This window comes from Fundulus heteroclitus, unplaced genomic scaffold (assembly GCF_011125445.2).
Source record: "Fundulus heteroclitus isolate FHET01 unplaced genomic scaffold, MU-UCD_Fhet_4.1 scaffold_653, whole genome shotgun sequence".
NCBI lineage: Eukaryota > Metazoa > Chordata > Actinopteri > Cyprinodontiformes > Fundulidae > Fundulus > Fundulus heteroclitus.
In genome coordinates, this window is record NW_023397092.1 from 16,470 (window position 1) to 41,340 (window position 24,871).

General features: G+C 40.9%; 2 protein-coding genes across 2 annotated transcripts; one reads left to right on the plus strand and one right to left on the minus strand.

Annotated features, from left to right (window-relative positions):
- Positions 1-1,628: 1,628 nt before the first annotated feature.
- Positions 1,629-9,574, minus strand: LOC105936702 (OCIA domain-containing protein 1). Its single transcript, XM_012877658.3, has 8 exons — positions 9,375-9,574; positions 6,388-6,475; positions 6,232-6,285; positions 6,108-6,155; positions 5,113-5,242; positions 4,830-5,002; positions 1,904-2,068; positions 1,629-1,811 (listed from the first exon to the last, which is right to left on the minus strand). Exons 1-8 carry the CDS (start codon positions 9,426-9,428, stop codon positions 1,774-1,776), a joined length of 750 nt encoding a protein of 249 aa, XP_012733112.1. The 5' UTR covers positions 9,429-9,574; the 3' UTR covers positions 1,629-1,773.
- A 3,816-nt stretch (positions 9,575-13,390) lies between these two features.
- LOC105936674 (sodium-dependent phosphate transport protein 2B) lies at positions 13,391-24,086 on the plus strand. Its single transcript, XM_036133654.1, has 13 exons — positions 13,391-14,107; positions 14,862-14,889; positions 15,040-15,150; positions 16,530-16,658; positions 16,934-17,077; positions 17,199-17,310; positions 17,970-18,162; positions 18,506-18,601; positions 18,718-18,838; positions 20,404-20,571; positions 20,678-20,794; positions 20,907-21,031; positions 23,103-24,086. The coding sequence occupies exons 1-13, from the start codon at positions 14,084-14,086 to the stop codon at positions 23,667-23,669; spliced, it is 1,935 nt and encodes a 644-aa protein (XP_035989547.1). The 5' UTR covers positions 13,391-14,083; the 3' UTR covers positions 23,670-24,086.
- The last annotated feature ends 785 nt before the right edge of the window (positions 24,087-24,871 follow it).

The window sequence follows — 24,871 nt, forward strand, 5'->3', positions numbered from 1 at the left end:
CCAGGGGCTGCAAATGGCCCCTGGACTCCACAGGGACACCCTTTCTCTATATAAAACAGTAACTAACACCCCTTTCCACCCCATAACTGGTGGTGCCATCATTGTTACTACTGCCATCTAGTGCTTCCTCCATTTGTAGATAATTGCTCCCAGTGTGGTTGGCTGGAGTCCCAAAGCCTTAAAAGGGTATTTGAAACACTTTCCACTGACGGATAACAGCTTTTATTGAATTTCTTCAGAAAGGGCACGTTTGACATGTGTTGCTTTTTGAAATCCTTTAGCCTACTTCATGTTGTCACCCAGGTTATCTTTACAGGTCAGGCAGCCTGATTAGTAATCAGGGGAACGTTCACCGTAAAATGTAGCTACTCAAAGTAATTGATTTAACAAGAATGGCACATAGGATCAGGTCATTGTTTAAAAACTGCATTTTCTGCTAAGTTTTTTTTTTTTAACTGAAACATTTAGGCGTGACAAAAAAAAAGCAAAACAATCTTTAAGAGGATAAGGACTATTCTACATTAATAATATGTGATCTTTAGTTTTGCAATGTCTGGTAAACTTGAAGCTAGTAAAATACGGCCTGAGTTCAGTAGTGGACTCTCCTGTGCCAAAATATTATACTTCAGTCATTATTGCTTTCTGAATTCAAATACAAGTTACACCCTTTGGTTAAAAGATGCAAAAAATAAATAACCCCTACAAACTACCAGTATTCTAATTTGAGTTTTTTTTTATGTTTTTCCCTGTGCCTTGAAATAAAAATCCATTCCCTAGAACTAGTGGTGTCCCGATACCGATGGCAGTGTCAAGAACTTGTTCTCATACTTGTAAAAGCAATGCGATACTAAGAACCAATACCAATTTTCCTCCTGGGCTGGGCTAGGCAGCAACTCAAAGGCTAGATGCCGCTCTATACCAGGTAGTGGTGCTATAGAGAATGTTTGCTGACCCTCCAGAAGAATAAGGAGAGAAGATAACTGAAGCGCTAACCAAATTCATCACCCTTGATGGTCAGTCGTTTTCAGAGGTCAATTATATTGTTATTTGTGATCTTTAAGTACCAATTTATGCAGTACTCTGAATCGGCAAATATCTAGGTTTAGATATCCCTACCTAGAACTGTTCCCTGGTCTCTAATGTTCTCTACCAAACCTCTGAGACGGACCAGCTAGAGTTAGGATTTTGATTCAGTTTTACAGATGTGACTATTAACTGGCTGCACTAGAACTTATTAATGGGGTGTCAGAGTGAAGAAGGGTGAATATAAACGTATGGTAGAGTTCGCATATTCTATGTAGAAAAAAAAACATGCTGGTTTTTATAGTTTCTTGTTAAAAAAAAGTGAAAAATATGGTATAAATCATTTTACGATGCACTGCATCTATACCTTTTCCTTTGGTTAAATAAAATGTTTTCCATGGCATCAAAATGAAGAGTTACTGTAGTTTCCTCTGGATTGATCCCATATAAGGAAATGAAGTAAAATTATCGGTTTACATTTGAGATTTTTTTGAAGTCAAAATTATTATTTATCCTTTGGACCTTTTTCATCTAATGATGCATTTTTTTCGATCCTCTAAAATTGTTTTATTAAATGAAGTAAATCAGACAAAATGCACCCAATCTGTCATTGACCAGTTTAATTTTATTCATACTTGCAACGTCACATTTATCTCCAACTCAACCATAAACACAGGAACAGAAAGGACTGAGACCCGATGTCCCGCTGTTCTCAGTGCTGTCGGCGCACACGGCCCGTCCAAAGAAGACTCATTCTTCCCAGGTGTCTCCGTAGATGTTCTTCTTCACTGAAATGTAAGCAACATCAAAGATGGTGAGCCTTTTCCACCTGAACGATGAACACCAACCTCTTTGTTTTCTCTGCAGACTAGCCGCTCACCTGGTTTCTTGCCTCCCTCTGGGTCCTTCGCTGATGGCCCTTTGAGCATGGTGTCAGCCTTCTGAATGAGCGTCACCTCATAGTTCTCCCTGTTTTTCAGCCTCAGGTCCTCATAGAGGATGGCTTTCTTCCGAGGCTCCTCGTCATCCTGCACATAGGACTGTACTGCGGGGACCAGAGACAAAAGAGACTTACACCACACATGGACATTAGCAGTGTAAAACTAAAACACAGGGTTCCCCTTAATAATCAGATCAATATTTAAAATGAGAACAGAAAGCCATTATATCTGGGTTGGCCAGCCGTAGAAGGAGCACCTTTGAATTTGACTGCACTGTGTTGTTAATAATAATAATAATAATAATAATAATAATAATAATAATAATATGACTAAACTGGATTTTTTAGAATTGAATTTAATCTCCAATTGTACTTACTATGTATTTATACATGAACAGAAATGATTTGGAACTGTTTTCCATTTAAGTACCTTGAGATGACTTTTTTTATGAACCAGTACCATATAGATAACCTGATTTGAATTATAATAGTTTCACAGCTCATTGTGCAATGTGCCGTGCAGCAAGTCCAGGCATTCTAGTGGTTGTTGCCAAGTGGCTGCTGGTCTCAGGGCATAACAGGGTTTTAAAAAGTCATGGTTCACAAACCCCTCTAAACTGGTTTTGATAAGATGCCTGGTAAAGTGACAGACTGACAGGAGTTGCAGTGCTCTGCTTTGTCTGATTCAAAGCAACTTATTTCAGTTCAAAAGTTTAACAACACAAAGGTAAAGTTCACTCTTGGCTCATAAAAAGTATGCAAGAGTGGGAATATTTGATTTTATATGTGTTCAAATACAACAGTTATCAGTTTATATTCCACATAAATGTTACCATCATTGTTGGTAGCAACAACAGATGTAATATAGTTCATCTCTACCATCAAAACCCTTAAAATGCTTTCTGTATTAAATAACTAATGTTGGGTATAAATTACAGGCTGAACACACAATGCACACAGCATTTTCAGTGTTTAATAATAAGGAGGAATCAAAACAGCTGTTTGTTAGTTTTATAGTTGAGGCTTTTTTGTTGTGAAGGTTAGCTACACTGATGCTATAAACACAGGAATAAACCCTTCAGTTTTTATCTAGGCCTAGTTTACTCAGACCCTCGAAGACAATGCTGGCCCTCCAAAAAAAAATCTGACGAGCTGATCGGCAGGTAACAGACAGAACAGGCTGCTGTAAGGAGGGCAAACATCCAGCTAAATGCTTACTTCCTTACCATTAGTTGCTAGGCACCTAAAGCTAAGGAAGTAAGCTAGGCAGCTGGCAGCAGCTGGAGAGAGCAGCACTGGCTCCCCCCCCCCCTCACCGTTTCAGTACAAAACACCTAAAAAAAACTTCCTTTCGCAGATGAAAACCAAAGTACAGCTACATTTAACACTTAAAGGGATAGTGTATAACTAACTTGGCCTTAAATGAGCAAAAAACAAGTATTGGTTTTATAAATACATATTGTGCCAAAGCCTAATAAATCACATAAAAAATGAAAGCGATCTCATGAGTTAGAATTTGTAGTTTATAAATACGTAGGTGTCGGTGCACCAATGGGAGGCGCCATGTTTCATCGCCATTTCTGATTTCAGAAGCCGAAAGGAGATAAACTTGTAACCCATACGCGTTTTCCCCCCCCATCTGTCTTCTATATGAGGATGGGCTGTGGATGGAGGAGGAGTAGAAAACAAGCAAAGACGACCGTCGATCATTCTATTTGCTGATTTCTGATGAAATGGAGGACCATCCATACCATTTGCCCAGCAAGAGGGAAGAGAAAATAACCAAGAAAAGAAAATGAAATAACCGGGGGAAAAAAATGAGAGTCTACGTATATCGGCACAGCTATTATTACCAGGTGGAGATAATTCAAGAGGGAGCGGGGATTTAAAACGGATGTGGAGGTTGCAGGCTTTCTGTTGGCCAGCAGGTAAGTTCATTTAATATAATAGTGAAGTTTACTTTGGCGTTATGTTAGAAGCAGGGCAGTGTAGAGCAGCAACTACTCTGTCCTCCCGGCAGAGACGGCTAGCTTGTTCTCCTCCCTCTCAGGGAGTATGTCTGTGTGTGTGTGTGTGTGTGTGTGTGTGTGTGTGTGTGTGTGTGTGTGTGCGTGGATGGGCGGAGTGATATCAGCCGAATCACGACTGTAACACTGCAGCACCAGCGGGTCTCTTTACTCGTGTTTACAGACGATTATTTGAGAGCCCAAAAAAAAAAACACAACTCACAGAATTTACAAGCGACTTATCCCTGCTCAACTTTCTCTGCCTTCTGCAAAGATGCGTTTAACGGGCAATCAAAAAAGCTCTAATTTTTCAAAAGTGTTATTAATAAATATGCTTTCAATGGAAATTTCATTTCAAGTCAAGAACAAATAACACTACTCTACTACTCCCATGGTAACTATTACAACATGAATCTTTCATGTTCTTTTATCGTCATCTGGCCCATCCCCGGAGCCACTGATCACCCTGATGCAGGTAATGCTGCTTTAAGGGTGCAGGTGGGAGCTACAAGCAGGAAGTCAGCTAAGCGACCAAAGAGAAGCACAGGTCAAGCCTGTCATATTCTACGAAGAGCAGAAGTGCAAAGAGGGACAATACTCTGTGCAGTTAGCACATTTACCTGGAAACTACAGCAAAACGTTGTGGGTGTTCTTTATTTTTACTGAAGTTCATGGATCAAAATAACAATAAATGTTAGAATTTTAGAAGAATTGTATCAAAAACAAGTTTTTTATTCAAGTTTTCTGTAAATCCTGTAAAACTTTATCTTTACTGAAAAGTTATCATGCCGTAAGGCGACAGACACACGTTCCTCGCTGTGGCCCAACTACTGAACCGAAGTGAGCCTCCGGTCACGTACCTGGAGCGCTGAAGTCATCCGCTCTGCCCATCTGCACAGGGCGATCAGGGCTGAATCCATACCCCGGATCTCTGCTCTGGCTGGATGCTGCGCCTGGTGCGTCTCCAGGCTGGAACATGGTGTCAAACGAAGGGCTGTTTGGGTCGCTGAGCTCAGACTGAGCCCCGCCGGAGCTGCGCGGCAAAGCAAACAAACAAGAGGCTAGTGAGGCTGGCGCTGGCAGCTCTGGAGAAGACGGTCACAGCATCCAAGGCGGCCGCCTGCTGCTGTGGGTCCTACTCACTCATGCGGAGGAATGCCGGCCCTCTGCCTCAGGATTTCTCCCAGAGGGGAGTTCTCCAGCCTCTGGAACTTTTCCTGGCATGTCTTCATGTACGACAGTTTCCCTGCCATGTAGCCACAAAACCCAGCAACTGGAGGAGGAAACGCACTCAGAAGCTTAGTTATATAATAATCACACAGAAAATGGAGAACACTGATCATACGTTCTACTAGGGCTGAACGATTTTGGAAAATAATCTAATTGTGATTTTTTTATCTTAATATTGGGATTTAATGCGATTTTTTTTCAGCTTAATTTATCATGTCTTTTTAAATATATACAAACAACAAATCAATTTGTTTCTTCGCTGTGCAGATTAGTTGCTAAAAGACCCACAGCATCTAAACTCGGAGCAGAAATGATTGCGTTCTGCCTACAATATATTTCAACCAAAATTGCAAATTTTGACTTTTCTCTGCATTAACCACAAGCAACAAAAATGGCGTCTAAATAAAGATGTTTGTAAAAAAAGGACTATTTAAAACAAGAACTTTTAATGCTTCTATTAATCAGAATATTGTTCAAGAAAACAGGTTTTAGTTGATTTGGACATCAATCCTTGTTGAACATAAAGTGCAACCAACAAGCAAGTCTATGTATTAAACTGATTGACCTGTACTTAATGCTATGTATGATTATATAAACTCTAAAAGAAGTAATAAAATTAGATTATCTCACTGCTGCAACTGTCTTCCCTTCCATGTGGAGGCAAACCCACTTTAAACATTTTACCAACACCTAATGGACGCGTCTAATTCACTAATTGTTACATAGCCAAAAATTGCAGATTCTGCGATTTGGAAATTGCGTTTTTTTAAATTGCGATTTTATTGAAAATGCGATTAATTGTTCAGCCCTATGTTCTACTTTCATCAATCAGAATCAAAGTCCTTTAAAAAAAAAAATTCCGATGAATATTTACTACATGTAGGGGTGAGTACTCAGATTTCACTCACAGGCCACTTTAGGTAGAGATCCAAATCTTGGAGAAGGAGACAGAGTTCCTACAAAGGTCAACAGATCAGAGTCAGATTTAGGTGCAGCAGACATCCCAGCGGCCCGACGTGAGCAGCAGCTTACCTCTGACGACCAGGGCTTGAGTGACCGCCATGCTGACCACGGAGAAGGGCAGCGCTGCGGGGAAAGGAAACGGTTATGGTACAAAAAAAAACCCGCGGCCATCTTTGAAGACGCTCGTAAAGAAAGAAATCAAACCCTTTTCGAGGTCTCACTCACATCTATAATACAGGCTCTCACTGTTGCACTCTTTCAACACCCTCTTCTCCTCCTCTGTGGGGATGTAGCCTGCACCCAGAAGCGCCTGCTGGTTGTGGCAAAGACGTTAAATTAGAGGCAGTCAGTTCTAACCCAGCCACCAGCATCACATCTCTCCACAAATACAGGACTGTCTCAGAAAATTAGAATATTGTGATAAAGTTCTTTATTTTCTGTAATGCAATTAAAAAACATGAAATGTCATACTTTCTGGATTCATTACAAATCAACTGAAATATCGCAAGCCTTTTATTGTTTTAATATCGCTGATTATGGCTTACAGCTTAAGAAACCCTAATATCCTATCTCAAAATATTAGAATATTGTGAAAAACTATACTAGTAGGCTATTCAACTAATCACTTGAATCGTCTAATTAACTTGAAACACTGCAGGGTTTCCTGAGCCTTGAAAAACACTCAGCTTGGTTCAGTGAACTAAATCACAAGTATGGTAGTGGTTAAGAGACGACATAAGATTCTCACAGTAACTGGTGTACTGACCATGGCATTACTGTCCTTGATTGGCCTGCCAATTCCCCTGACCTGAACCCCATAGAGAATTTGTGGGTTATTGTGAAGAAGAAGCTGAAAGAGACCAGACCCAACAATGCAAATGAGCTAAAGGCCTCTATTGAAGCATCCTGGGCATCCATAACACCTCAGCAATGCCACAGGCTGATTGCCTCCATGCCACGCCGCATTGATGCAGTAATCTGTGCAAAAGGATTCCCAACCAAGTACTGAGTGCATTAATGGACATTTTCAAATGTTTGATTTTGTTTTGCTGTTATAATTTCTTTTTTTTTCTTGGTCTGAGGAAATATTCTAATATTTTGAGATAGGATTTTTGAGTTTTCTTCAGCTGTACCCCATAATCAGTGATATTAAAACAATAAAAGGCTTGCGATATTTCAGTTGATTTGTAATGAATCCAGAAAGTATGACATTTCATGTTTTTTAATTGCATTACAGAAAATAAAGAACTATATCACAATATTCTAATTTTCTGAGACAGTCCTGTAGATAGCCAACATCTCCCGAATCTCATGGAGCGCCGTTCGGTTCAGCGTCCCAAGGTTGAAAAAGAGTATGACGCAACTGCGAACCCATTGAAACAGGGCCACTGGGGTCAAAAGGCTCATGGTAACAGAAGAGGAGCTGCAGAGACCTACAGCTCAGGTGGGAGAATGTGGCAGAAAGTGAAAAAGGTTAAAGGTGTAGAAATGTGTTTTATATGGATGTTCTTGTCCACGGCCAGGATGGACAAAACAATACAAGAGGGTAAAGTATCAGAGTAAAAAAGGCAAAAAAAAGAGCGGTGGTCCAGCTGCACAGGTTGGCAGCATTGTTTAACAGAACTAAAGCCTCTACCGCGTCCAGCTGACCTTAAAGGCGTCACATTCATACGCTGTTGGGTTTTATAGCGGTGCAACCAACATTTGAGCACGTCTATAGTATTAATGTTGTTTAACTAACACATTTCAGACATCGTTCTACCTGTATACATCGTTTTTCTTCATTAGTCACAAAAACACTTTCTTGGTTTTTATCATTTTCAAGAGAGACGTTGTTAGATCAGAACATGGCACCTTGAATTAACCCCTGCATGCTTGTGTTTAGGACAAGTAGGAGGGATGTGTTAAGGAGGTTAACATATCCGCAAAGCAAACTGTGACCCAGTCACTGATTTGAACTCAGTGTTGCCAGATTGGGGCGGGTTTTGTGCTACTTTTTAAACACGTTAGGCTAGAAACAAAAGAGCTTTGGGAAGGTTGTTAAAATCTGGGCTGCTTTTCTCAACATTTAGCAGGTTTTTAGTGAGCATCATTAAACAGGAAAACTTATGAAAATAGTGATTGTGTGGCAGAAAAGTAAAAAAAAAAAAAAAAAAAAAAATCAGATTTCAATCTAATTTATTACATATTTTATTTTGAAATGTCCAGAACCTGTCGCACTTGACATCATGAGTGATTAATAGGTATTGGTTAATCAAGTGTCACTATGAAAGGGTATTTGGTCAATGTCAATTATAAACGCTCTACATGAGGTTAACTGATAAGCTGAAAAATACATACAGCTCATGCGGCTAAGATACTGATAACTATTTTTTGGGCTTGCTATGACAACAATATTAAGAAAGTGATCTGTGTGTGTAGGTTAGCCTATTTAGGTTCCTGATTGCACGTTTTCTGTATGCGCAAAGTTTTTTCTTAGCTTTGGTGCAGTTGTGCGCTAATGGCGTGTTGCTTTTAACGTGATTTCACAAGAGGATGATATCTGGGTTGTTTTTTTTTTTTTGTTGGGCAGGTTTTACATTGTGTTTTCGGCTAGAAATGTCGGTCAGACCTGGCGACCCTCTCTGACCTTATCTTGAAGGAAACTCTATAGCTACCATTGTTTATAATGTTCCATATTAGTTGAATAGAGACAGCCTTTACTGCCTTTCACCAGACTTAATATTACATTAGGCTTACATTTGCTCGGAAATAGACTTTATTGACAAAGTTGCTGATAAAACATCTGCAAAACCTCATTTGATCAAATTCAAACCAACCCATCTTTCAGGGACCTTCTCCTGGCTTTAGAATGATCATTTCGGAGAAACGTGAAGGTTTTGACTATTTCCGTGCTGCTGTTAAATGTGGAGGTCAGATGATGGTGGTGGTGTTCAGCATTATCTACTGAAGGGTCTCGGGTAGCTTCTCAGGACATTTTACACAAGTGGAAACCCTAAAGTTGGGTCACCTGAGATGAAATGAACCCGGTCGGTTTGCTCGTTAACCTGCTTCAGACATTTCTCACCGCTGCAGCCTCCGACTGATGAGATTTAAAAACACGCGTGGGGGGAGGTGGCTGTTTGTGTCCAAAGTCATCGGCAGCTAAGGTTAGCTAACAGGTTAGCTAACAGGTTAGCTAAGAGGCTAGCTGCAGAGATAAAAGTGTTTACCTGCCCTCTCCCGCCCTGCCGCTCCTCCGTCAACCCTGGCGGACTAGAAGTCATGTTGACGGCACGGCCAGCACCCACCGGCTCTTTAAAGCACGCACTTTAACAACGTGGAAACCACACGCCAGCCAGACCTATTTATTGTTTGGTACAATGTCATTGCTCCTGCAAGCGACGCTCATTTAACCCGGAAGTCAAAAAGTAAAGTAGTTGGCTTTATCAACCCGCTTCAACGGAGAAAAACATCATTGTTGCTCCTTGGTGGTCATAAATTATTATGATAATTAGACGAAATTAAAAAAAAAAAACCTATTTGGTATATCAAATAAGACTAGTTTTCAATTTATCACTTTATCTGTAACTTATTTTGAAAGTTACAGATAAAGTGTCAAGTGGCTCCCTCTAGTGGTTTAGCGTTGCACAACAGGCCAAAGGCAAGGCAAGGCAAATTTATTTATATAGCACAATTCAGTACAGAGACAATGCAAAGTGCTTTACATGATTAAAATATAGGAAAATAAAACAGAATAAAAGCAAGTAGGGATAGTGTATAAACAAAAAAGAACATTTGAAAACAGTAAAACATTTTAACTTGAACATTCAAAGGCAATTCTAAACAAATGTGTTTTTAATCTCGATTTAAAGGAACTCAGGCTTTCAGCACTTTTACAGTTTTCTGGAAGTTTGTTCCAGATGAGTGGAGCATAGGAACTGAATGCTGCTTCTCCATGTTTGGTTCTGGTTCTAGGTATGCAGAGCAGGCTGGAGCCAGAAGACCTGAGTGGTCTGGAGGGTTTATACGCTGATAACAAGTCTGTGATGTATTTAGGTGCTAAGCCATTCAGGGATTTATAGACTAACAGAAGTATTTTAAAGTCTATTCTCTGAGATACAGGGAGCCAGTGTAAGGACTTTAGAACTGGGGTTCTAAACGCAACTAGCTGCCCATGGAGTTTGTGGAGGCAACAACTTAAACTCTTTGTTCTGCTCTTCAAACCATGTCTGGACCGTTTTTTGCTTTGTTGCAGTGCCTTGTTCCCCTCCCCCCCCAAAAAAATAAATAAATAAATAAAATAAAATAAAATAAAATAAATAAAAATAAAAATAAATAAATAAATAAAATAAAAGTAGGACAGAGCCATGAGGGAATACAATATTCCTGTAAGGATATACAAAATCTGTAACACTGTTTAGGTGTAGCACCCTCATGGATGGTGGTCAGGAGGACTATGGAGATATTTTCCTGCCAAAAGGTTGTAAGCAAAAAAATGTGTTGCACACAAATAAAACTTGTTTTGCAAACTGTTCGCCAACCTTGCACTCAAAATATCATTTATACGTTTTCCTCGGGTACAAAACGGTCTGTGCTCGCACAAAACTGCCTCTGCGAAACAATCCCACCACCGCTGCGAAATTATCTCCATACAGGACCCAGGCATTCCCAGTTTAAGTTTGCCCAAATCACTACACAATGAGGCCATCTTGCCTTCTTGTAGTGCATCCAGATGCCATATGTTCCCCAGCTAAGTGTGCCCATTACTTGCACTTTCGGCAGCGGTTCAGCACAGGCCCCTTTGCTGATCTGCAGCTAAGCAGCTCCACAGGCAGCTAACTGTTATGTACTGTGTATTGTGATACTTTCTATTAAGAACAAGCAATGACTTCTTCAGTAATGTAAACTACAGTAGCTTCTCTGTCGGATTGGACAACACAGGCCAGCCTCTGCTGGGCAGATGCATCAGCGAGCCTTGGCTGCCTTTGACCCAGTCTCTGGTTCACCACTGTCCCTTTGTTGGACCACTTTAGACACATTCTGGCCCCTTCAGACTGGGAACAGCCCACAGCAGCTGCCGTTCTGAAGATGGTTTGGCCCAGTCGTCTTGGCTCCACGATTTTGCCCCTTGTCAAACTATGTCAAATCCTTAGGCTTGCCCCTTTTCCTGCTTCACACACATCAGCTTTGAGGACAAAAGGTTTGCTGGCAGCCTGATATATCCCACCCACAAGCAGGTGCCATCTTGCAAAGACAATCAGTTGTCATTCGCTTCACTTGTCAGTGGTCACCTTGTGTTTATAAGACTGCATGCAATTTGTCAAAGCATATACCATCACATTACACTGTTCACCTACTTTCCCTGCAATCTCTACCACAGTTGTAATGAAAGGTTTGTGACTGCTTTCCCACAGGGTGCTGTAATAGCAGCAATTGGGCCCTAGATGATGCTCTTGCACGTGCAAAATGAACCCGACAACCACAGTTGAATTGGAATTACAAGAGAAATGGAAAAAGCAACTAAGTCAATGTAGCCTTATCATAGAAGGCGATTTTAGCTCAATTTATTCTGTCTGAGGTGCTGTCTGTGTTGCACACCATCATTTTGTCCATTTGTGTCCTTCAGACAGGTCTTTCAGCGCAGTCTGTTCAACTGAAGCTCAGAGGGGTATCTGGGATAATCCCCACCGCGTGTCGCTCTGGGTCACTGAGGGGCCAGAGAGGCAAACCATTCTGTCAATTACTGGGACTGATGAGGTAGTCCCTAGAAGGACTTTTAGGGACAAAACTGCAACAACCCCCAGTATGGTCATTGTTTTCATTCCTGAAATTATGGATTGATGTGAACGGTGTACCAATAAAAATCAATGTGCTGCAATGAAACTAAATCAATATCAAATGAGTTCTCTTTGCTGTAATTCCTAAACATGAGTATAGCATGGCATTCAGTTTAAGATTTAATCCACACTATTTATGCCCCTTTAATATCTTATCACTGTGCCACCACCCACTTCAGTTTATATTTTATTTTATTTATTTCACAAAAAATATCTATCTGAAAATGCGACACACCCTGTGCGGGTGAATTCTGCCCTCTTTACTCTGATGCCCCCAAAGTTTTATTTGAAATTTTTTTTTACCAAGTGTCACGATTTAGCTGTATAGAGTAAGCAGAGCCCACCTGTGTGTAATCTGATCCTCATAAATCCTGCAGAACTGTCCTGTGAAAGCCTCAGCAGTCTGTTAGTGGATATCACTATATCGCTTCTTCCCCAAAGCCGTCACCATACTCAACCTTCATCCAGATTTGCACTAATGTATTGTATGTGTATGTGTTTTTATGTGTTTTTTAATGTGTGCACTTTTATGGAGTTGCTCTCCAAATCTCATTGTAATGTGTACAATGACCATAAAGGCTTTCAATTCAATTTCAATTCAATTCAATTCAATCAGTGAACAAACAGCATCAGGTCTGACACAGCTGCCAGCTTACCAAGACATGGCCGTCCACCTGGACCGACAGGCTGGGCAAGGAGAGCATTAATCAGAGAACTGGCCAAGAGGTCAATGGTAACTCTAAAGAAGTGGCAGACACAGCAAGCTTAATGTTCAGATGAGACCAGAATTGAACTTTTTTTATGTGGAACTCTTTGTTTGACACTAACACCTACACAGGAAATCACCCTTAAATCGGCGGCTTCTTGGTGAAACACGGTGGTGGCAGCATCATTCTGTGGGGATGTTTTTCTTCAATAGGGATAGAAAGCTCAGAGTTGATGGGAAGATGGTTGGAGCTAAAGACAGAGCGATCCTGGGGGGAAAAAAACCAGAGCTGAGTTTCACTTTCCATAGCTTGAGTCACGCTGCACTGGCTTAGATCACAGCGTATACACACAGTCAGAATGGCCCAGTCAAATGCCATTCATAAAACCGACTGTAAACCTCTTTGTGTCGATCTGTCACACAGATTCTCACTAAAATGTGGTAGAAACATGACATGTGAAAAGGTTTGCCAGGCACCACGCTGCATGTTGTAGAAGAAGCTGCTCCTAACAAATGAGCTACTCAGAATAGACCGGGGTAGATCGGCAAACTTCAACGCCAACAGAGATGGATCCCAGCCTGTCACCCGCCACTGTCCCAACATCCATGGAAAGTCCGGTACATTAGTTTGACCCCAGCTGACTCTAAGCTGCCATCCACTGCTTTCTAGGCCGACTGACATTTTCCAGTATTGACCAGTGGGTAACTATAGTAAAAAAAAAAAAAGAAATCTATGGATTTTCACTCCAAAAATAGAACCCATACACACATTCACAAACTCAGGTTGTGCCTTTTTGATTGAGGGGACGTCCTGTACCCCTCCCTAAAACCCAACCTTTCCCACGAGGTCCTGGATAAACCTTCGGGAGGCAGCGTTCCGGCCCATCCTCTCCTACGGTTAGTCGAAGGGCCACGCAGCAGGAGTTACTGTCGTTCTGCTGCTGTGGACGACAGGATGAACGGCAGATAAATGGACGGAAACAAAAGGATTTTCTTAGCAGAACTCTGGAAACTCGGGTCACTTCTTCAAACGAGACAAAACAAAGAACCAGTCAAATCCGCTGAAGGTTTTCGGGTGATCTGCAGTTTACCAGCAGCAGAGTAGACGGCGTGCAGGGATGCAGCATCAGCTCCGGGCTTATCGGGAGGGGGGGGGGGCAACAACGTGAGCCGTGGATTGCGACAGAGCAGGAAGAGAGCTAACACCAGCGCCAGGTAAGGTAAACCAAAGTTTGAAAGGTGTGTCCGGCTTATCTAAGAGACGAAAGTGGCCCAGGAGGGATGTGAGGGCAATCATCACACCTTCTTCTGCTGCCTCCCAACTCTTCTTCTGCTGCACACGTGACGAGGCAGCACTTCTAACCTGCTGCCCAGGTGAGCTCAGTACCAATGAAGCATGGACTCCCTAGGCCCGCCGCAGGTGAGCACAGAGACCTTTCTATCTTCCATCACAAGGACAGGGCACGAGAAACGAAGCATACATCTACCTAAAAACAAGAAAATATGCCATTTGTCTGTGTTTGAATTACAAGAATATAATTCCGTTTTTTTTTTTTCAATTAGGCTGTGTATTTAATCACAAATCTCAATACATGTATCATATACGATGACTAGTGTCATTAATGTTGTCAGGACAATGCGTCAGTTTTTTTTAATTACATTTAAATAAATGTGCTTTGAGAAACATAACAGTATTGAATTCAGTTGTGAAGAAACTAACAGGACATAGATCTGTGTTGTCAAAGAGCTAGTTAGTAAAGACCATGTTCCTTCAGTTGTTCATGGATTCAGCGTTCGTCTGCTCCAGCTGTGTGAATGGAATTTTACTGTGACTGCAAGATCAATAACCTGGCATGTGATCGGCTGTGCGTGTGTGTGTGTGTGTGTGTGTGTGTGTGTGTGTGTGTGTGTGTGTGTGAGTGTGGCTTTTTTCATTTTAATTTAGTACATCAGCAGAGCTTACCAGCAGATGTCATAGTTTTGAGTACAGGATATGCTACAAAAAGCAGCAGCAGCATCTGCAGCATGTAGTAAAATACATGCGTGTCGATTCTCAGTCGCTTTTTCTAGAGATAAATACTTTTATCTCTGTCTCTATAAATACTTATTTTATTTTTTTTGTATGTAAAACAAAACCCGAGTATGACATGTCTATTCTTTTCTTTCTTTTTTAGTCGGCTGCCTCACAGAAGGAAGGGCAAGGTGAGAAGTATGAAGAGAAAATTAAAGGTTTTCTTATATTTGATTATAATTTACCTTTTTCACAGCAATGTATATAGACTTAAGGAAAACGGTGAATTTCAAGGTTAGAAATGACTAACTGGTTCAGTTTTGGGCTGCTACATGTTCCAGATGTCAAGGCCAGTCCCGCACACTCCACTCTGGCTCTGGTGGAGCAGAATCTAGAGGAGACAGACCCCTGGGACCTTCCTGAGCTGAAAGACACGGGGGTCCCATGGTCGGGTAGGGACGAAGCGCGCGCACACACACACACACACACACACACACACACACACACACACACACACACACACACACACACACACACACACACACTAAGTTGGCGGTACGCTTAGGGTCACTATCAGTTATGAAAGCTTATTTGCAACCAAGCTTTAACTTCCTGGCTACTATCATGCTTTCCTCACAATGTTTTTTTTTTTTTTTTTTTTTTTATAAATGCAGCAGACCCTCCTGCACTAAAACACCCATAAAACATGATACTGCCACCACCGTACTTCACAGTTGAGATGAAATTGTCAGGTTCCAGGATTTTCCCCTTTTTCTTCCTATTCTAACAATTATATACGCTCATCGTGGCCACACACTTCAGTGTTAGATGAATTAGACCACAGGGCAAAAGTCAAGGTCATTGTCCCTGTTTGAATGGGCAAACTGTAATCTGGTGTTTGACGTTACTTTTGGACTAATGGCTTCTTCCTCTCTGAGTACTGAGGGGCCTCTCTCTCTCAGCCCGTGGCAGTAAATCGTTTCACTGACAATACTGAAACTGTCTTAACAGCTTCATCTTCACTGGAATATTTAGCCAACCCCGGAACGTTTACTCTTATTTAGTGTTTGGCTCTAAGAATAAACCGTGTGTGTATATCTGGTTCCTAGTCTACACATAGGAATTCCCACAAGCTTCTGTTTAAAAAAAAATTATAATTACGATTAATAAGTTTCATTTGGTTTACTTTTTCATTGATGTAATTAATCTATTTACTTTAATGCCAGTGCGTTAAGATATCTTAGAGTCTACTTGGAGATACCAGGCTTGAGGAACTGCTTAATCGAACTCGGGTTGAACAAAGAGCCAAAGTCCAACAAGTGGTTTTAGTTTCAGCTGCCTTGTTTCCCGACCTTAAACACACATGGAAGAATCTATTTCTGTATCTATGTGCATCAACTAATAAGTCACTGATTATCGGCTAAAACAGCCCAAGAACGTAAGACTCAGGTTCCTTCAGTTGCCTATAAAGTTCTGACCCAAGCTGACAACGAAGCCAAGTGGCAGCGGAGACTAGAGAAGCGTAATACAACGGCAAGAAAAAACACAAACACTTACCAAGCATTAAACTGAACTTTGACCTAATAAAACATATGATCAGGGTAATAATAGGAGAAACTGCTGAGTGGGACAGGATGACACAGTTAAGATAAAGGCGTCATCGTGGTTATGTATACCATCAGAGTTCCGGTTGCCACTTTTCTGCATTGTCATCATTGAACAAAGTCAGAAGAAAATGTTTTCTAACAGCACAAAGGAGAAAAAAAAGAGTATTAATCATTGGAATTGTGCCACTTTTGCCTGATTTTGCCCATTTCTGTATCTGTTCCAGCTCTTGATACCAAAGGTAAAGTGCAGAGAGTGGTGGTGTCAGTGTTGAAGTTCGTCATCCTGCTGGGCCTCCTCTACATGTTCATCTGTTCCCTCGACATCCTCAGCTCAGCCTTTCAGCTAGTCGGAGGTAAACGCATTTCTACCTGCCAGGAAGGGGGCGAGAACACCTTTTTTTTTTAAAGTTTGGTAGTCTAAACAGTACTGTCATGCCTGGAGCTCATAAATGCCATTTAAATTCTAGTTTCCTCATCATTTTTCCCCCCCAATAAAATCGGCCTCTAAGGGAAGCGGTCGAATGGACTTACGTTCCTTGTCCCTGCAGAGCAATAATGTGTCTGATGAGGCAAGTTACGCCAAAGTAGAATAGTTAATGTTAAATGGTCATTCGTTCATCTTGTCCAGGCAGAGCGGCAGGCGACATCTTTCAGGACAACTCGGTCTTGTCCAACCCGCTGGCTGGTTTGGTCATCGGGGTGCTCGTCACTCTGCTCGTCCAAAGCTCCTCCACCTCCTCCTCCATCGTTGTCAGCATGGTCTCCTCGGGGAGTGAGTACGAACCTCTGCACACGCGACCAGCACACAGCTCAGGGATTAGAGGAAGGCTAAATGATCCCACAGGTCTGCAGAAGTAAGAGAAATCCTGAACCGGATCTGTGTTCTCTGGCAGTACTTACGGTCCAGGTGGCTGTTCCCATCATCATGGGCACCAACATTGGCACCTCCGTCACAAACACACTGGTCGCCATGACGCAGGCTGGTGACCGCAGCACCTTTCGCAGGTACTACTTTGTTTGCTCTTCTGTCATCGCCCGAAGTATCGCTGAAAGCACTGAAAGACTTGAGACATATTCATGGAACTGGTTATTACGAAATTAGCACATTGTTTTGCCTTTGCTTTCTCTTTAAACTGTCTGTTTGGGTTCCTTGGATCTCGTGACGCGCTTTGTTCTCCAATGTTCTCTAACACACCTGTAAGGCCTTTGCAGTAGTCATACGGAGATTAAAATCGACACATTGATTCCTCAAGGCAGTTGTTGCACTGGATTTTATGTACGGGTGCCGAAGTTAAGGACACTGAAAAACAAACGTATGTGACGGTAATCAACTATTTGGGAGTAAAAACTTCAAATTATGAATCATTATTATTTTTATCTATTTCTCAATTATGCACTAAAGTTTGTGGCGGTAATGCGACAAACAGTGTAAAGGTTCAGGAGGTGTGGATTCTCATTTATTTTTAACATCAGCTGAAGAACAAAGACTGATAAAAACCAGGAAACTTTGAACCTTTGCCTAAACAAATGCTTTATTAGGTACCAGAAATAATAACCAAAGTGTATGCTGGACTATTATAGTAATAAAAAAAAGTGAGATGAAGTTTCTGAGAGAAAGACCCAATCAATCTCTTTCATATTTTTCCCCCCCTCCATGCACCCAGGGCTTTTGCAGGGGCTACCGTGCACGACTTCTTTAACTGGCTCTCGGTGCTGGTGCTGCTGCCTCTGGAAGCGGCCACTGGTTATTTGTATGTGGTGACCGAGCTCATCATCGACTCCTTTCAGATCCAGAGTGGAGATGCACCGGACCTGTTGAACGTCATCACCGACGTCCTCACTGAGGCCATCATACAGGTGAGATGCTGCGGACCTTATTTTAAACATTCATGTGCTTGAGGCACTTTTCTCCTTGTGTACAGGTAAGTCTTAGAAAAATTGGAAGCTTGTGTTCCTTTGCTATGGATTGTCTTTCTGTGTTTTTGTTATTCTTTCCTTGAATCAGTGCCCTATCTTTGAAATGCAAACAAATCGTAATGGAATGCACGTTTCGAGGAAGATAGTCATTAATCTGCAGTTTAATGCTTGTAATAACTGGGTGTTGTTGTTGATTTCATGTTCTTGTCTTTATCTGGGCGATAAGAAGCCATCGTAAAATGCTCTTATCTTGGAACTGTTTTCGTCTTTCCTTCTGTCTCAGCTGGATGACTCTGTCCTCGGTGACATTGCCAGTGGAGGCTCTGAGGCCAGAAACAAAAGCATGATCAAGAGATGGTGCCAAACCCAGTTCAACACAGTAAGATGTGCTGCTGAGCCCAGTCAGATTTGCTACAAATAACTGGCACTGTGAGATGTTAAGATTAAAAAATAAATAAAATAATCAATTACCGTCAAACTACGTATGTGTTTTAGACCTTACAGAACGTCACAGTTCCCGGCCCAGAGAACTGCACCTCTCCGGCTTTCTGCTGGGTTGATGGCAACATTACCGTCACTCTGAAGAACGTGTCTGAAGAGTACAACACACAGAAATGTAAGACATATGCGCAAAAAAAAAGAAAAAAATCATTCTTCTATGGAAAAATGGACCCTGTGTAAAGCAAATCATACAATTCATGGTATAGTCAGTTATTTACTGAAGGAATTAGTACTTTTCTTTAAGTTTTTGCCTTAGAATGCTTTCACATCTTGTCATATTTATAACGACACTAATGTTCCCTAACAAAGCTGGGCCCTCACAGAGCGACTGTGCTTCTACTGAGACTACATTATATCGATTGGTTCTAGTTTTAAATTAGTTAACTAATTTTGATTAGTGGTATTGGAAAAAAAGGGCTGAGTACATCTGCGCAGAAAGCTTCCGACTTTTATCTGTAAAAATACAATCCTTTTATATTTTTATACCCTTTTCATTTTACAATTATGTGCTACTTTAGACCGGGCCTATCACGTGTAATTCCAGTGACACATACAGTAGTTGTGACTTATAATTTGACAAAGGTCAATTGGTACAAATATCTTTATTAGGCAAGGGGCAAAGGTTTAAAACTATCGCCCAGTGAGGGCGTAACAGTTCACGTATTCATACCAAAAATATCCCGTACAGCCCTGTATGTTCTGTACTCACATGCACTAAATGAATACATTATTTAATTCCTGAACATGTGCATATTGTTTATGCGTGGACCTAAATGCACAATGCAACGTCCTTTAAAAATTGACGTCAAAACAAAACTTACAGGACTCCATGCTCTCATTAAACTCTGGTATCTGGCGAGATTGTAAGGTTTCTCATGCAGCCACAGTGGAGGAAGACAGGTGGATGGAAGCAAAGCTTTATGTCAACGTATCCATTTTTAAACAGCAGTAGGGTAGATAGCTCGCTCTGCACCTAACTGACTTACTTACCTATTACAACTCAAGCGAAAAGATACTGGAGAAAAATCAGCTGATATCCAAATGGCTATCTGTAGCATCCAGTCAGTGCAAACTCCATACATCCTGCAAAATGCAAGTCAGAGGAAACTCTGTCGAGTTTCTCCAAATTCACATCCATCAGGGACACTAGGCTGTCAAAATCTTAAAACAACTCCAAACATGTTTAATCATGTTTTATTCTCAAATATGGGCTCAGTGTTAAAGGAAAATTGTTAAACATCAATATTGATTATTCTTAAGTGGTTATATTGTTATATAATCTTTCTATCCAGGCATTGGCTATGCCTGTAGTTGCTGGTTTTAGAAGTGCAGGGATCCTCAATTCTAGAGCCATTAAAACGGTTCTGTAAAGCTACGAAATGGCTCTGTGAAAATCCCAGAGGATCAGTAGTTCTGAAATACTCAGGCCAACTTGAGTTACATCAACAACAATGGCACATTCAAAGTCACCTCAATCCCATTTTATATCCAGTCTGGTGTTAAGTTTCAGCTCCAGCATGTCCTCTTTCCCAACTGCTGCCCTGTGATTTGTTTTAACAAGTAATTGAACAGGCGTAACTAGTAGGTGGTGTATATATCGTAATCATATGTGCATACCATTCTGAATGCAGATGCCCATATTCACTTGTTGTTCCCTTGTTTTTGTGTGTGTTTCTGTAGGCCGTCACCTCTTTGTGGACGTGAACCTTTCTGATCTGGCGGTGGGTCTCATCCTGCTGGCTCTCTCTCTGTTGGTTCTGTGTTCCTGCCTGGTCTGCATTGTTAAGCTGCTTAACTCCATGCTGAAGGGACAAGTGGCTTCAGTCATCAAGAAAATCCTCAACACCGGTGAGCAGCTTCACACTCTGGACGTTCAGTCAGCCGAATAACACGAATGGGTGGGCAAAACACTAAAATGTTGCGTTTGCGTCCATGCATGCTTGTATGTGCACAGATTTCCCGTTTCCGTTTGGCTGGGTCACAGGTTACATCGCCATCATAGTTGGAGCTGGAATGACTTTCATCGTGCAGAGCAGTTCTGTGTTCACATCAGCCATTACTCCTCTTGTTGGTGAGATCCATCAATGTATATAATAAGGCAGACACAAGAAGTGGTCCTTAACAATTAGTCTGTTTGTATGAAAATATCTGCATATTTTAATCGATCATTTTCGGTGAAATAGGTATCGGTGTCATCAGCTTAGAGAGGGCATATCCACTGTCTTTGGGCTCAAACATTGGTACCACCACCACAGCCATTCTGGCAGCAATGGCTAGCCCTGGAGAAAGGCTGGCTAATGCTCTACAGGTCAGTAAAGCATCCACAAAATGACTGCTGTGGGCTAAAATCTGGGATTACTTTTGAAGTGGTTTTATTAGAATTGTCTTTAAATCTGTCAGGTGAAAAAAAAGTTCATCTAGATATAACGTCATTAAAAAAATTTAGCTGAAATAAAAATTTCAGCTACATTTTCTAAATTGATAAAAATTTGACAATAAGTGAACAAAGATTTATAAACTCTAAATGAATTAAAACAAGGAATGTTTTAAGTCAAGTAAGAAATTACAGTACGACAAAAAAAGCATAAGCATTCATTGTTCAGTTATGCTTTTAATTATGAATATAGAAATTCAAAATAAAAATCATGATTAATTATTTGGAAACCCAACCAAAATCACAACAAATATATATATTCAAAGTACACTAGGGGTTTGTGATGACTAGCACATCGATGAGACATCTGTGAGAGTTTATTAACCAAAATACCCTGATATAACCAAACTATTTGAGTCACAAACTCTTTAACTAACTAGAAACACACTACTACACTACTAACTAATAATCAAAGATAAAATGCAATCAAATGAGAACGAGTAAGCAAGAACAAAATGATACATTTGGACCAGCACTTCGTGGACAATTGAACAGGCAACCGTAAAGCTTCACTCTGATTCCAGCATGTGATTACTTGTCAACCAGCACCAGCAAATTATGTGAAACAAACAACTTGGAGTGTATAAGCAGAAATGGAACATTCATAGGGTGATTAATGTTTTGATCGCTGTTAAGGGGCAAGACAGAGGAAGAGCTAGGTCGTGTGCATTTAAACGTGAGTATAGCAGTTAGCTGCTAGCCACTAGCGAACTCCCAGAACAATAAAATGTGTTCATAGGAAACAGAGATGTGTTCATAGGGAGGCAAGAATGGTCTAGCCTCCAGCTGCTAACTAACTTCCCAGAACAAAGGGTTTTAAAAATAGCAGACTATGCGCTCACAGGCTGGGCAAGGAAGACAAAGGGTTAGTAACCCCAAATGCCTTGGACTGTTAATGGACTATTTCAAACACAGAGACTGAAACAAAAAAACATATCAAACAGTCCTTGCATGAAAACTCAGCTCGTAGTCTGAAGCAACAGTTCAATACTTTGAACTTTGGTTTAGGACCGTCCTACTTCTAAAAAACAGCAACAATTTGGCTGCAGAAATTTGCCAGCAGAAATTCACCTGCAAAAAAATATGCTTGCGAAAATTCATCTGCAAGAATCCACCTGCGAATGTGTTGACTGTCTGGTGACTCAAGCTAAAGCAATCAGTGCGTTGGGCAAAGGCGAGTCTCTTAATAGTTAGCTTGTTAGTGGCTAACTGTTAAGAGACTGGTGCCCCAAACGCACCCAACCCACTAGTGTGTCACAAGATCAAACGAGCGGAATTTGATTGGCTGAAAGCCTCTCGACTCGATCCAGTGCTGATTGCTTTGGCTTGAGTCACCAGAAAGTCAACACATTCGCAGACAAATTTCTGCAGCTGAATTTTTGCAGCCGAATCTTTCCAGTGGGAATTTTTCAGGCAAATTTAAAGTAAAAAAAACAACACATGCATTATTTTATATGACAAAAATTCTGTTATAAATTCAATGTCTAAAATATATATGATTCTAATGAGGCTATGTTCTTTCCAAGCACCAGTACGTTCGATGCGTACGGTTTGGGGCACCAGTCTCTTAACAGTTAGCCACTAACAAGCTAACTGTTAAGAGACTCGCCTTTGCCCAACACACTGGTGTCACATGATGAAATGAGCACAATTTGATTGGTTAAAAGCCTCTCGACTCAATCTAGTGCTGATTGCTTTGGCTTGAGTCACCAGAAAGCCAACACATTTGCAGGCAGATTCTTGCAGGTGAATTTTCTCAGCCTAAATTTTGCAGGTGAAATTGATGAATTCAAAGTAAAAAAGGAATCATGTACATAATTTCACTGGATTCAGTCTGAAAATAGTCTGATTCTAATGAAACTATATTTCTTCCATAGTATGTTACGTGTTTTTTTTAATGATTATTACAAACGCAATTAGTAAAATCTGTCAATCCTTTCTCTAGATTGCCCTTGTGCACTTCCTGTTCAACATCTCTGGCATCATTTTATGGTATCCAATCCCCTTCACTCGCCTCCCCATCCGGCTGGCTAAGGGTTTGGGGAACATCACGGCCAACTACCGCTGGTTTGCTGCAGTATACATCATCTCCTGCTTCCTCGTGTTGCCGCTCTTGGTATTCAGCCTGTCGCTGGCTGGCTGGAAAGTCCTTGTGGGTGTGGGTGTACCTGTAGTTGTCATGTTGATCACTGTTGCGGTGATCAACGTGCTGCAGAGAAGGAAACCTGGATGTCTGCCTTCGGGACTGCAATCCTGGGATTTCCTCCCTCTCTGGGCCCACTCCCTGGATCCCTGGGATAAACTGGTCGGAGCGTTCACAGCCAAATGCTGCTGTTGCTGCAAATGCTGCCAAGTTTCAAATGACAATCAGGCACACGAAGTACAAGAAATTGTGGAACAGAGCACAGACATACACAAAGAAGTGTATGATAACCCAGCGATGGCTGTGGAGAAAGAAGTAGAGAATGAGATAAAGATAGAACTAGATATTTTAAAAATAACACAACTTTGAGATTTCATATTTATTGTATGTCTGTGACTGTGAATGATTTACAGAGAAATATTGCTCATGGCAGATGAAGCAACAGAAATTAAAATATTTGTATGATCATTTTAACTAAATACTGTTCTGTAGCGAGAGAAAAAGCGATAAACACTGTGAAGTGTTGATGGTCGTGGTTCATTGAAGTACTCCATTATTAATCAGGAACCTACATTTAGAGCCAATGAAATGATGCATCCCATGTCTGTCAGCATCCTGCTCTGTTCATAACTTATGACGTACTGACCTTATTGCTTTCATACTAATTACTGAAAGTTTTTCAGGCTAATCGGTAGTCAAAGAGCCTTCAGCTCAATGTATGCACCTCTTGTCATTTTTACTTTGGCTGATTATTTACTTCTATCCATCCATCCATCCATCCATCCATCTATCCATTATCTATACCCGCTTATCCATGCAGGGGTGTGTGATGTGGGGGTTGTGTCTATCTCCAGCAGTTGATTATTAACTTGATGTCTGCAATTATCAATAAGGTTCCTTGTGAAACGGGTTCTACAAAAAGAATAATAACTACCAAACTTAAGTAATCTAGCATTAAAATTAATAACATTTTTTTTTTACATTTATATGACATTCTTATTCTGGCTAGCTACTATTTAATATTTTTTGGTGGGCATTTCACGTGAAAGACATATTTAAGAAATTTCCAAAGTTGCTGACAAGTGCTTGCATATAATTAACCTAGAATCTTGTTGAATTGTTACAAGTCATATCAAAACAGACGGTAAAGATACAACATGTCCAGCTGGGCTAGCTGTATGTGTTGAGTCAGCTATTTCTTCAGGGACACAATGAAGCTTCGAGTGTGTTTGGTGACCGATTATGAAAACATCGTTCAGAAACACGGTAACCTCATGTTGGAGCAAAATATTATGGCTGTCTTGCAGAAACTCTGGTTGGGGTGAAATATTTTCACTGTCCAGAAAAAAAAAGGTAGAACAGACTGCAGCTTCTTGAACGCTGTTTGTGAGTATGTGCAAAAGAAATTAAATGCAAACTGGTATTTGAAAAAATTTCAGGGCTTTGATCTTATTAACTTAATGAATGAAGTATTGATGTGGAGACCTAAAAAATGCCTAATCCTTTTAGAGGACAAAAGAATCAACATTGACTGAAAATTGAGACCTATGCATTAAACACCAGAAGTGGTG

Bases quoted from the DNA above. Each gene is read 5' to 3' on its own strand.
- LOC105936702 (XM_012877658.3), bottom strand. From the start codon at position 9,428: ATGACTTCTAGTCCGCCAGGGTTGACGGAGGAGCGGCAGGGCGGGAGA. The intron at 5,243-6,107 runs GTGAGTGAAATC...TTCCTCCTCCAG, and splicing joins ATCTCTACCTAAAGTGGCCT to TTGCTGGGTTTTGTGGCTAC. The intron at 5,003-5,112 runs GTGAGTAGGACC...TTTGCCGCGCAG, and splicing joins GCCGGCATTCCTCCGCATGA to CTCCGGCGGGGCTCAGTCTG.
- LOC105936674 (XM_036133654.1), top strand. From the start codon at position 14,084: ATGGACTCCCTAGGCCCGCCGCAG. The intron at 18,163-18,505 runs GTGAGATGCTGC...CTTCTGTCTCAG, and splicing joins TCACTGAGGCCATCATACAG to CTGGATGACTCTGTCCTCGG. The intron at 20,572-20,677 runs GTGAGCAGCTTC...GTATGTGCACAG, and splicing joins CAAGAAAATCCTCAACACCG to ATTTCCCGTTTCCGTTTGGC.